Source organism: Athene cunicularia, assembly GCF_003259725.1.
Source record: "Athene cunicularia isolate RWA chromosome 2 unlocalized genomic scaffold, athCun1 chr2_part1, whole genome shotgun sequence".
Lineage (NCBI taxonomy): Eukaryota > Metazoa > Chordata > Aves > Strigiformes > Strigidae > Athene > Athene cunicularia.
In genome coordinates, this window is record NW_020799095.1 from 5,194,498 (window position 1) to 5,206,880 (window position 12,383).

At 39.8% G+C, this 12,383-nt stretch overlaps 2 protein-coding genes across 2 annotated transcripts in view; one reads left to right on the forward strand and one right to left on the reverse strand.

Annotated features, from left to right (window-relative positions):
• The window catches only part of KIAA1143 (KIAA1143 ortholog), a 13,027-nt gene extending 4,591 nt beyond the window's left edge, over nt 1-8,436 (reverse strand). The window contains exons 1-2 of the mRNA XM_026842913.1: nt 8,229-8,436; nt 5,930-6,089 (exon numbers count right to left, since the gene is read on the reverse strand). Of these exons, the coding sequence (XP_026698714.1) occupies nt 5,930-6,089; nt 8,229-8,336 (268 nt within the window). The 5' untranslated portion in view covers nt 8,337-8,436. The remainder of the gene's footprint in view (nt 1-5,929; nt 6,090-8,228) is intronic.
• Nucleotides 8,437-8,544: 108 nt separating this feature from the next.
• KIF15 (kinesin family member 15) overlaps nt 8,545-12,383 on the forward strand; it is a 39,736-nt gene continuing 35,897 nt past the window's right edge. The window contains 3 exon segments of the mRNA XM_026841948.1: nt 8,545-8,692; nt 10,324-10,363; nt 11,663-11,846. Of these exon segments, the coding sequence (XP_026697749.1) occupies nt 8,674-8,692; nt 10,324-10,363; nt 11,663-11,846 (243 nt within the window). The 5' untranslated portion in view covers nt 8,545-8,673.

Below are 12,383 nucleotides of genomic sequence, written 5' to 3' on the forward strand. Positions count from 1 at the left end.
TATACTAAAGGAATATTTGAGCATATTTCAACAACTTAGTAAATACTCTGATTTGCTGAGACACATCTGAAAGAATGAATTAACCATTGACTGCTTACTTAAATTTTTCTGGTTCTGTTTGTCAGCACAAAAATATACTTGCTTACGTTTTTCTTGCACAGCCTGAAAGCTCTTAACTTTAGCTATGAGGCAGTTTAGGAGACATGGCTATCAAGAGATAAATGCTTGCCAAGGATCAGAGGGAATTTGGATTTGCCTTAAAATTAGAGAGGGCCTCTCTAATATGCAGCTGATTTGGCATGTTCAAAATAAGATTGAGGTCTTGTTTGAATCTGGTTAGTAATTCTGTTTAAACAGAAATTACTGTTTCTAGCGAAAGGCTTGGGAGACTGAAGTCCACTAAAAAGAGGGTTACCTCAAAATATTGGGTGCAGTACTTTTGCTTAATCATGCTCCTTGCCCTACAACTTCATGACAGATGTCTGGAATGCAAATACATTAAATGGGTTTACTTCAAATAATACAATGGAAGGTATGTTGTTCTTTGGGCAACACAGCAGGGGAAAGAAAGGTGGATACGGAAACCCAGTTTCTTTCCTTTATTCTGACTGTGATTTGTAGTGCTCTGACCAGGAGGAGACCTTGGTATTCATTGTATTTCACTCCCAGTTCACCTAACAATAACTAATTGGATATATTTATTAAGAGGGTGTGAGTGATGCACAAAAGCATTTTAGTCAAGTAGTCATGTGAAAATTCAGTGTTCTTAATGTGACACACCAGGAAAATTACACACGCCATCAACTCCCCATGAAGCCTGTGACTAAAGAGAACAATTACTCGTTCATTTAGGAAAGAAATGTGAAACTGTCTTAAGCAATCACCTGCCTTAGGCAATGGGCCATGGAAAAATAATAATTGCAGGAACTTTCTAATAAAGGAGAAGCCAAAGTAAGTAAATGGACCATGGGGCTATGACTGGAATGGACAGTTCTCCTGGCTTGCTTTCTGTATCTCTTCCCTGCCCCTGTCCTCAGTCCTTTTCCCCTTATTTTCTCAATAGGGTAAAGAGGGGAAAGAAGATAAACTAACCCTTGTGGGTGAAACAAAAGCAGTTTTAATATAAACAAGGCGAAGCAAAAGTCTGCGCGTGGAAGCAAAAGCAAACAGATTTAGTCTCTACTTCCCATGGACAGGCGATGTCGGGCCTTCTCAGGAAGCAGGGCTCCAATACGTGTAGTGGTTCCTCGGAGGACCAAGGGTGACCCCACCCCCTTCCTCCTTTCTCCCAGCTTTATACTGAGCAGACGTCATATGGTCTGGAATATCCCTTTGGTCGGTTTGGGTCAGCTGTCCTGGCTGTGTCCCCTCCCAAGATCTTGCCCACCCCGTCCCACTGGGGGAAATATCAGAAAGAGCCTTGGTGCTGTGTAAGCCCTGCTCAGCAGTAGCCACAACACCAGGGTGCTATCAACACCCTGCCAGCTCCCGACATAAAACACAGCACCGTGAGGGCTGCTATAGGGGAAAACCAATTCCAGTTCAGCCAGATCCAGTACACCTGTATTAAGCAATGCAAAGAGGAGACTGAAGAATCAAGCTCAGTGCTGGTAGTTTTTAAAACAGAGCCCTGATAAAAGACAGTATCAGTGTAACAAATTATGGAAAGCAGGATTTCTGATAAACACACTGAAACACACAAAGTAAAACACAACCAGCATAAAAGCATTACAGGAGAAATAATAAAATACACTTCAAATAAGAGAGTAAAAAAAATACACTAGCAGTTCAAATTCTGACTGTTCTTAGTCCCTGCTGCTTTTACCTGAATCACAAACCTTTACATTGTTTGACTAAGAGGGCCACAATCAGACACTGAACTGAAAACTCACTGCACAACTGACATCAATTTAAGCAGCCACAAATTCAGAAATTTTTTTCTTCTCTATTAAATGCACGTTATATATTACAAGAGAAGTAGAAACGAGGACCTGAAAAAGAAACACTGCTCTGCAGTTTACTGTATTTTTTTATTTAGTAGTCATGTGCATAGTTAGCAGCACCATTTTTCAGCAGTCCCATGTCCACATGGGTCAATAAGGCAACAACAGGAAACACAAATGCCACTAAACTGGCAGTAACAACAAAATTTCTTAATGGTCTAAGGTTAGAAGTTCAGGTCAGCCATTTCAGATGCTCCTCCTAGTGCTTTCTGGCCACCTATGCATGCCTTTGGAAGCATTTACTACAGGAATTCCACAAACTGGTATCATGAAGATAAAAAGGCCAGTCTTGTTCAGATATTCAGTCTCAATTGCTCATGAGGACATCTGGGAAAGTTCTGCTTACTTAAATACTGTAAAATTAGCTTTGATTTAGATTCCTGCTGTTCATATGATGAAGAGCAGCATGAACTCTTGATATTTATCTGATATAACAGCTGCTTAAGCTAAGGAAAGAGCTCTGATACCCATGACAGCATGACTGTATTCTCCTTGTCTCCTCTCTCTTGTGCTCCCCCAACCGCAGCATACAGAATGAGACAAGAATAGTATTAAAAAAGACTTTGAATGAGTAAAGACATCTTCTGCCAAATTTGGTCATCTGCATCTATCAGTGTCCCAGAGGCCAGATGAACTAGAAAAGGAGTAGAAAAATCAATTCCATAGACTATAATGAATGCTGGGATAAAGTATCTTGCAGTAATTGCCATCTTTTCTTTTGTGCAAATTTCTCATAAGACCATTTTAATCTGTCTCTGAACCAACAGTAACAATTTGTAAAATGCTGCATAAAAATACTAAGCAAAATTACTGTTGATAAACAAATAACTTATTTTTAAAAAGCCTCTAACTCAGTCATTCATAAAGTAAAATATTTCAATATGGAAGGGCATTTTCTCATATAGGAAAGGTTCAGTCCTAAATAAAAAAGTTCCCTGTGACTATACTTGCAAAATCTAATGTACATGCTTCACTAAATTTGTTGTGCCTTAAGAGGCAACTAAGTGCAGCTAGGACATTAATCAACTGGTTTTGCCAAATTAATGCAAAAGTGTTACTCATCTGTAAGAGAAAATGCCGGTCATGGGAACTGATGATGCCTGAAATAAAAAAAGTGTAGTTGTGTCAAACTGGTTATAGAAGAAAATAAAGGTGAAAGGATGTAAATGAGATATGGAAAGTCCTAGAATAATATCCCAAACCAAAGCCTGAAGACAAGGACCTTCAAATGAAGACAATCACTACAGATATAAAAGAGGAGAGGACAGAACCTCCAAACTTACTTTCTGTGTTCTGAAAAACTAACAGTTTTTATTCACAACAGATTGTTAGCAACACTTTACCTATGATCTATCAAAGTGCCTCAGCACTGATGCATGGGGAAAGGGAAGATTTATCAGTTGGGAAATTTTCTTCCCTGCTACCTTTTCAGCTTCATGTAATTTCACTAATGATCTGGTTTGAGACTATATATTATGGTCTAATGGCCATTAAGTTAAATTCACTTTCAACTCTGGGATAAAAATCAAAGCTACAAGAAACATAATCAAATCGTGTGGCATCAAACTTTATACTTCCCATTTTCAGAACTGACAATTATCCAAAAAAAGAAAAGAAATTCACACATTATTCAAAACTCTCTTTATTAAACTGTAAGTAACCAGCTGTCTAAATACCTGCCTCTGACTACAAACCAGAATTTAAATCTAGAGGTCAGACTGAAAGTGCAAAGATGGCCAAAGACTCAAAAAAAAGCCTTCAGCATGCTGTAGTACTGTCACCCACACCCTCACTGAAAATTTCACGTAGAGTCCCTTCTATAGCAGGGAAACAGAGGAGTGCTTACCCATTTTATTCCCATAAGCCAAAAAAAGGAAAAGGAGGCCAAGACCTCATATTAACAGCAAAAGCAGATAAATAAACAGTGAGACAATAATGTAGAACAGAGGGCAGCAGTCCCCAGAGCACAGTGATTTAACACTCCTGCTACCTACTACTGTGGATTTTTTCCTCCAAATGCAAGTTATTACTGAAGGGCTGAAGGGGTAATAAGCAGAGGTGTCAAAGTCCTACAGGGACTCAATACTACCACCCTCACTACATACAATTATGTCTTAGGAATGTCTTTTTCCACCAAAGTTCAGTTACTCTATTCAAATACACTTCCAGTTCATACTGTGTATTCAGCTTGGTAGCTCTTTTGGACTTTTTTCACAGCATGGACTCCACCTCAATAGATTCTCATGGACAACTACTTCTTTTTGCCCAGCCTTACAAAATCATTTTTCCTCCTACTGTGATCATTCAAAATTCAAGTTGGTTGTATGAAAAGGAAACCAACGCTCAGAAAGAATCGTGCCATTTCTTTCCAATAGGTTGAAATTTCTCCCAATACTAGGAGGGTGATCCCACTTTTGAAAAGAAATCATGCAGTAACTTCACAAACTGCAACACTAAGCACATGCATTGCACTTCAATAACGAGACCAAGCAGTAAGCTCGAAGTTGAACACATTTTCTCAGAGGAGTTCAAATTATATAAACACAGCCCTCAATCCACTATCTGGTTGCACCTAAGATATACCTATCTACCTGCAGAAACAAATCAGATGCGGTTTTATTTAGTTTCAAGCTAACCTACGTTATAAAAATTAAAATTTTTTCATCAATTTGCTTTTCAAAAATTTAACATTCCCAATGTATTTTCTCCCACTACTGTTATTTGACTTCTCCATTTCTACCATTTCTACCATTTAAATCTTAACACATACTCCTATATAGGGACAGCACAAATCTGAATTTTTAAATCCAAATGAAAAAAGACAGAAAAAGACAAAACCTAAGGATGTCATGTGCTAGCCTCTCAATCTGCTCTAAACTAAGTCTTTTTAAATAGCCACAATGGCTAACCAAGTAAAAGGTCCATAACTTATATGAATAACCTTTCTATTTTATATTTCTAAGGTTCCAGTTCTATATTATTACTTGTCAAGACATTTCCACTAGAAACAGTAATAGCTACCTTTAATCTGTCAAGTCTTCTGTCAGCAAAAAATAAAGTTACATTTCATTACACCTTGTGTGATGATGGAAGTTTCTGGACTCTCAAAGCCGTATCTGAATGATGAATACTGACAGAAATTCTTAACATAACTGTATTCATCAGCTGTATTTTTATGTCTTTATTGTCTGACTGCAGCAACCTCTCCCACTTCCACCTTTCCATTCTTGAAAAGTCTGTTAAATAATTTAAAGCTTTCTAATCCTTTTACCAAAGAAACAATTTTTTTCTATACCTGGCTGTTTGTTGTCTCTATTGAATCATCTGTTATTTTCAACTAATCAATCTAGTTTTGCATAATATATTTGCAAGTCACAACACACACTGGGGATGATTTTAAGCAAGTAATAACACGGCCCGTCAGTTAAGTGAACACATTACCGAGCTTAGACACCTGCCATTCTTTCCACTGAAGCACTAACATGAGTTTCCTCCTTCTGCCCAGACACTTTATTTCATAAACTTATACAATTACCTTTAAGACATCCAGTCCACCATCAAATCTGGCTGAACTAATTAATGAGTTCAAAAATTATCACAGGCGATGTCAAAAGACTGTGTACCAGGACAATGACACACCATAACAAAAAACCAAAACCCCCCAAAATTAAGGTGGTATTTGGAGGTAGGATGATGCACAATCAAGAAGCACAGAACTGCAACACTACAAAAAGCCAAAAATCTCGCATATGTACTCAACAACTTCAGATTAGGAATCACAAGAGCAAATTATTTAGATGAAAAATTCAAAACAACTTATCAAAGGTAATGTTAAATGGTAAAAAACTGAGCAAATATCAAGCTCCCTTGTATGGGTTATTTCTCTTTGGCTATACAAAGGAAGAAATTAGTAGTTTGAAATTCACCTGATTCATTTGACTTTAAGGCCTCTTTGATTTGCTGTTTGATTTTCATTGCTTCTTCGGCAGTCAAGTCCCCTTTTTTCAGTGTTACTACTTGAGGCTGCTCATCTTCTTTGTCACTGCCATTCTCACTATCACCATCTGCAAGTGGAAGCTGCTCTCTCTAGACAGGAGAAAAATAAAAGCAGTTCTAATCACCACACCAAATCACAACTTCTAAGGGGGGGGTAGTTCTCTTTGGTTTCACTTTTGCAGTAAGGTTAATAAAGAGACTTTGCACAGCTGTCAGTGCCCAGCCCTCCCAACACATGTTATCCAAATGACACTCCAATTCTATCACTGAGACACAGCATCCCCTAGATAAAAACAGTATGGACTTTTTCAATTAGAGGCCAAAACAGTACGAAGGGTAAGAAATTAATTGCTTTTGTTCATTACCTTTACTGTACAAGCATTGTCTGCCACGCAACACTGAGAAAATCTTAAATGCATGGGTCCAAATTTGAATCTTCATTGCTGTACTCAAAGTGCAACAGAAGAGGGAGTCCATGGTAGCTTTGTTATTAAAGCTGCCTAACCAAATCCCTGTGAACCTTATGGACACAAGGAAGATCATGTCCCTGTTTCCACTCTCTCAAACTTGTGGTCACAGACAGAAGAATCATTTGGGACAAATTTTTATAAAAATAAACTTTCTGGCACGGAAACCTCAGTGCAATAACGTAAAGTTTGGCAATAGAAAAGGAACTGAAAACTTCCTTTTATAAGGAAATGTACAGATGGTATTACCATAATTGATTGAATTTACAAAGAAATAGACAAAATACAAATTTTCCTCAGGAAGTGAAACAGTTCATACTAAATTTACTAAAGGAATACTTTTATGTCAAATTCCAACTTACCACAAATTTCTTCTTTTAACACACCACTGTGACTATTACTTTACTGACCAGTCTGGAGAGGTTAAGTATTCTGTAAAACCTTAGTTCACAGAAAACACGGAAAAGCATATTAAAAACAGAAAAACACAGTGCCCTCAGAAAAGGCTGTCTTTTAACAAGCTGGCTCAAACCCTACTGCCAGTACCCCTGATGCACAGAAACAGACTCTCCAATTCAGAGTTATAAAGCACGTATGTTTATTCTGGCACTGGGGTGCAAGGGGATTTCTCCACAAAGCTTGCACACTAACAACACATATTACCAGAGTGCAAATATACATATTCATAGAGTCACACAATACATATGTATTAATAAGGTCGAGTTAGTTCAAAAGGCTTGCATCAGCAGTTTATGTTATCTTTATGCCTGTGCATTGCCTCCTAGTGGTCGTCCTCGGGGGTCTTCTGGAGGAAGGCTCACACTCTTCCTCACCTTGAACTTTTCCCCCCCTTCCTCGGAGCATGCGCAGATTCTCCTAAATAATTTCTTGAACAAGAGTGGTCCCAGCCAGTTTACTCCCTCTACCTTATATAAAAGCATTTAGCATACTAGTTTCTATTGTCCAAACATGGCTATTTGTACTCTGCAAAGACTCAGCTTGTTACAACACATCTGCTTCCCAAGGACATGTCTCTTGTTTTTGACGAACACAGTAGTTCTTAGTAAGTTTCCACAGAACAGCCAAGGCAAGCAGGATTATAAATTGCTATAAGTAAATTGCACAGGAGGTGATAATTTCCCTGTATCACCCTGCCTTCCTGGCCATCACAGCAGTTTGCATCTGCTGACCTGTGTTAAAATGTTAACTGCTTTACAATATAGCTTTACAGCTATAATACAGCTCTTAAAACTTTTCTTGTTTCCTGCCTGTGCTTTATAAGGCCAGTTAAAACTTGGGACATCATTGCTGTTCCCCTCATTGCCCCCACAGACCACTTGGGCACTGACAGCTCTGCAAAGGGCACCATGATCACAGCTGCCATTATTAGGAACAGCAAGGGGAAAGGCGCTGCAATTTGTTGGTTTGCATCTCCAACACAGAAGCAAAAGCAAGTTACAAAGTCAGGTTCAGTTATTTTTAAGCGGGTAACTACTGTTCCCCCGTGTCCTACAGAGACAAAGCCCCGAAGCGCTGCTCCCCCACTGCCTCCTATGGGGCCTCTCCTCCGCCTTCCGTTTTAAGCCCGAAGCGAGGAAACGTAGCACGGGAGACCCCATGAAGCGAGCGCTGCCCCTTCTCGCCCCCGGGGCGGGGCCGACCGCGCGGCGGGAAGGGAATCAGAGCCCCGACACAAGCTCACGGGCAGCGGCAGTCCGGGGCGGGAAGGGCCGCGCTACCGAGCGTGGGGCCAGGCCGTTACCTTGGTTTCCACCGTGGGCCCCTCCCGATACCCGACCTGCCGCTTGAAGCGGCTGAGAAAAGCGGGCTCGGCCGGCCGCACGTAGGAGACCTGGTTCCGTTTGCTCATGGCCGCTGCCCGCGACCGAGCCGCGCTGCCGCCTCCTCTCCCACTTCCGCGCCGAGTAGGTGCGAGAGGACGGCGGCCTTAGTGGGACAAAGCTAACACGTCTCCTCCCGCAGTGTCACTCTCTGTCACGTGAAGGGGGAGAAGGCACTTTCAGCCAATAGCAGGAGAGAGGCCAGAGCGGGGAAGGAGGATATAGAGCGAAATGGCCGCGCCCACCCTGGCTTCGAAGAGGGGGCGGAGTCACGTGGCTTGCGACTCAGCGCTAAATTCAAACGTTCCGCCATTTTGGAGAGGCAGTGGAGGAGAGGTGCTGGGGTTGGCAGGGCGGCTGAACATAATGCCTCCCGGCCTGAGAGGTGAGGAGCGATGGGGCGGCTCATGGAGCGGTTTATGTGGCTCTCTGACTGCGAAGGGGCTGAGGGTGCTTCCCCCTCTGTGTGGGGAGCGGGCGGGGACTGGGGCGGCTCGGTGAGGGAGGCCGGCTGCGGGCTGAGGGAGCGTTTTGTCCTGTAGGGCCAACAACCTCCAGGCGTAACAACCTCCAGGCGTAACAACGAACGGGCTCAGGGAAAGGTGTGGCTGTGTTGACTGGGCTGCGTTGCCCTACAGAGAGGCCGAGTCCCAAGGGGTGCGATACAGAGTGTCCGCAGGACAGCCGCGCTGCCCCCGGGAAGGGCGATGGGGTTGGAGCAACGCTACGGAGAGGGGGGGTGACCCCCAGCGCTTCCAGAAGTGCTTCTGGCACCGATATCCCCTGGGGCTTCTCGTGGCTGATACGTGTAAGCAGCCTTCCTAAGTGGGAAGGCTTTACAAACCTGCTTGCTCTTAGCCCTCCCGCGTTTATTCGGCTTGTGTTAATTCTACAGAGTTTTCATTAGCTGTGACGTTTGTAACTATAGTCTCTTACAAACGTTCAAGGGAAGGCAGCTCTTTAAAATGGGAGCTAAGAACGGTTAGTTTAGAGTCGGTCATTTCTCAAGGTACAGGTTGTGCAAATATCTGTGAGTCTTATTTCATTTTTAAATTGCACTGCTTTTCTTGTACCAATTCGTTTTGATACCTTGTGCATTTGAAGAATAACTGAATTAGAAGCTATCACGTTTCTCAAATGTTGTGTGAATCAAAGCAAGGTTTGTATAGCAGCAGCAGAATTTATGTAGTATGAATGTTAATGAGGTTGGTACCTCTATTAAATCTGCTTTTAAAGGGATCCTCTTACAATAAAACCTGTGCACTTTTAGAGACTTTATAAGGTCTTTATTATTGGAATATTTTGGTAAATATTTTTTCATTGTCATTTATTTTTAAAATTTTATTATGCTACTTAGTATTTTGACTAACCTATGTGAAATAATTTCATGTCACATTCACCCTTAAGTAAATAATAAGCTACTATATCTACCTATGGGATAATTTGTGCCATGTTCTTGCAATGTGAAGCTGTGCAAAAGGATGCTCATGTGTACAGGAGAGATTTATGCATTCCAGAGTGCTCAATATTACTTCATAAAAGTGAAAGTAATATACCTCCTTAGTTTTGCAGGTTTGGGAAATGGAGTTTTTGCAGTCGTGTCAGTAAAACTATTCTATGTTATACTGTTGTTTTATCTGCAGTGAGTTAGCAATTTCAAAAATATAATGGCAGTATATAATACTACTAACGTTTATGTTCCTAGTTCTCCAAAACACTTGCAAAACCCTGCATGCATTAAGAGAATTCTCATTGCACATACATTTACAAGTATTTGCACACTCATAATGCAGGACTAGAGATTTCTCTACCTTTGCAAGAAACTTCAACTTTCTGACGAAGGAAGGTAGATAGTAAATATTTTTGTGCAGTACTGATTCATGCATGAAACGGATATTTATAAAGCTCTCCGTTTATCTCCCTCAATACTGCTTACAGTAATTTCTATTTAAATGGGGGCTTTTGAGCAATAATTTTATCTTGTTTAATTTGTGTGTGTGTGTTTCACTTTTGTAGGAGATTTACGTGACTCCGCATTAGCTCTGAACTCACCCAGGTAAAGTAGTATCAGCCAGTTCCCATGTATGAATAATCACTTTGCACAAAAAATGCAAACAAACCTAGTATAACTTTGAGAAATAATTTAAAGTTTTTTCTTTCAATGTTCTCCTGCACAAGATTGTTGCCTTTCTCTCCTAACTTCCTTATAAGTTTTTAAAAAAAAATAATCTCTTAATAAAAGTGATGTTCCGAGGTGCTAGATTCTTCCTGGAATGCTGCCATGCAGTAAATTCTCATTTGTTCCCGAACTCTTCAGCTGGACTCGAGATATTCCATGAGAAATTTCAATTCTGTGAGGAAGTCCTAACCTAAAACAAAAAGTCCTTCTCCAAATACAAATAGCTCATAACTCAGAGTAATATTATTAATGAAAACATATTTGGCAAGTTAGCATGGTGTGTCTTAAGTCCAGTATAACATCTTTACTTTCTCAGCTGCTTCCTGTTCTTTTTTTGCCCTTTCCTCTGCCACTCCCCAACCTCACATTTCAGACATGAAGTCCTTCCCCCACTTCTAAAACTATTCTGTTCCTTCCACTTGTTTACCAAAAATAAAAGTCAGTAACAGTTATAACACTTCTGTCCTATAACCTCCCTTTGGGAAAGAATGAAGTAAAGTAAATTCAAGTTTGCTACCACTTCATTTAATAATTTAATTCTTTACTATTATATCAGTATATTGGTATTTATGTCAGAATTCCTCAAAGCTTTAATATAATAGTGATGTACAGTTACTTATTCAAGCTAGATTTACTGGTGCATCCACTGATAAATGTGATGAAATAGGTTAGGGAGCTTTGATGTAGGTGCTGCTATACTTTATTGGATTTACGGATCAAGAATTGATTGCACTTTCCCTTGTGAGCAGCAAAGAAAAAAGCTGGTAACTTTCTTGCTGGAATGTAGCATCATCTGCTTCATATGTAAAGTCTTTTATAACTTCCAATAGTAAGAAGGATGTTTGAAGCCCATAGTCTTAGAAACCACTGAAACCTTTATTATAACACTAGTTTTATATATGTCAAGTTCACTGTGAAATGTGTTCTTTTAGAGCTAAAGCTGCGTGAGCAGCAGTAAATTCCAGTAACTTAATGTTCTCTGTTTTTAAATCTGCCACATTGTTACCTTTCATAAATCTGTGGCTTGTAGTGAATTGATGGTGTGTACACTAGTAGTAGTGTATTTTCAGGAGAGACCTTTGTATGACTTCACATGCTTAATTTGTTTCTCGTGATTTAATTTTATCAAACAGCTGATCTATTTCAAAGTGATCTAATGCATAAATATTAATTTAGTGTTGAAGGTGATGCTATCAAAGTTTATGTAAGGGTACGTCCCCCTTCAGAGGGAACTGCATTAACCGATGGAGATCAAGGCTTGTGTTTATCTGTTCTTTCATCAAATACCATCCGTCTGCATTCAAAGCCTGAACCAAAGATCTTCACTTTTGATTATGTTGCAAATATGGAATCAACACAGGTAATAAATTCCAAAATTTTATAATGGTATTGCTGTTTTTCCCTAAATGTTGGCAACTTCTACACTCAACCTTAAAATAAGCCTCAGGTCTTATTTTTGCAGTGGTCAGGCGTAGTTATACTACAGAAATGCTGCACTAAATTCTGCTCTAATAGTTTTAACGTATGTTTTTAACTGTTAATTTCTTTAAAGTTTGCATTAAAATTGAATTTTCTATTTGTATATATTACAGCAACACCATAGACAGAAAATAAACACCCCCTCTTGAGAGAAACATAAAAATAGCTGGCAGACAGTAGCTGATATTAAAGATTTGATTTGTGTTTTAGGAACTTATGAGTTTATATTCTATCTGTTATATTTCCTTCTTATACATTTGCCTTTTAAACAGATATGTTTTTCATCTGGGACAGCTAATGCTGCAAGGAAAATCTTTCAATTTAATTTTATCATATTGTGTTTGAAATTCTGAACATAATTTTAATTACTCTAAGACTTAAATTTCTGTTTAAAAAACCAAGCGTGCGCCCCCCCCCC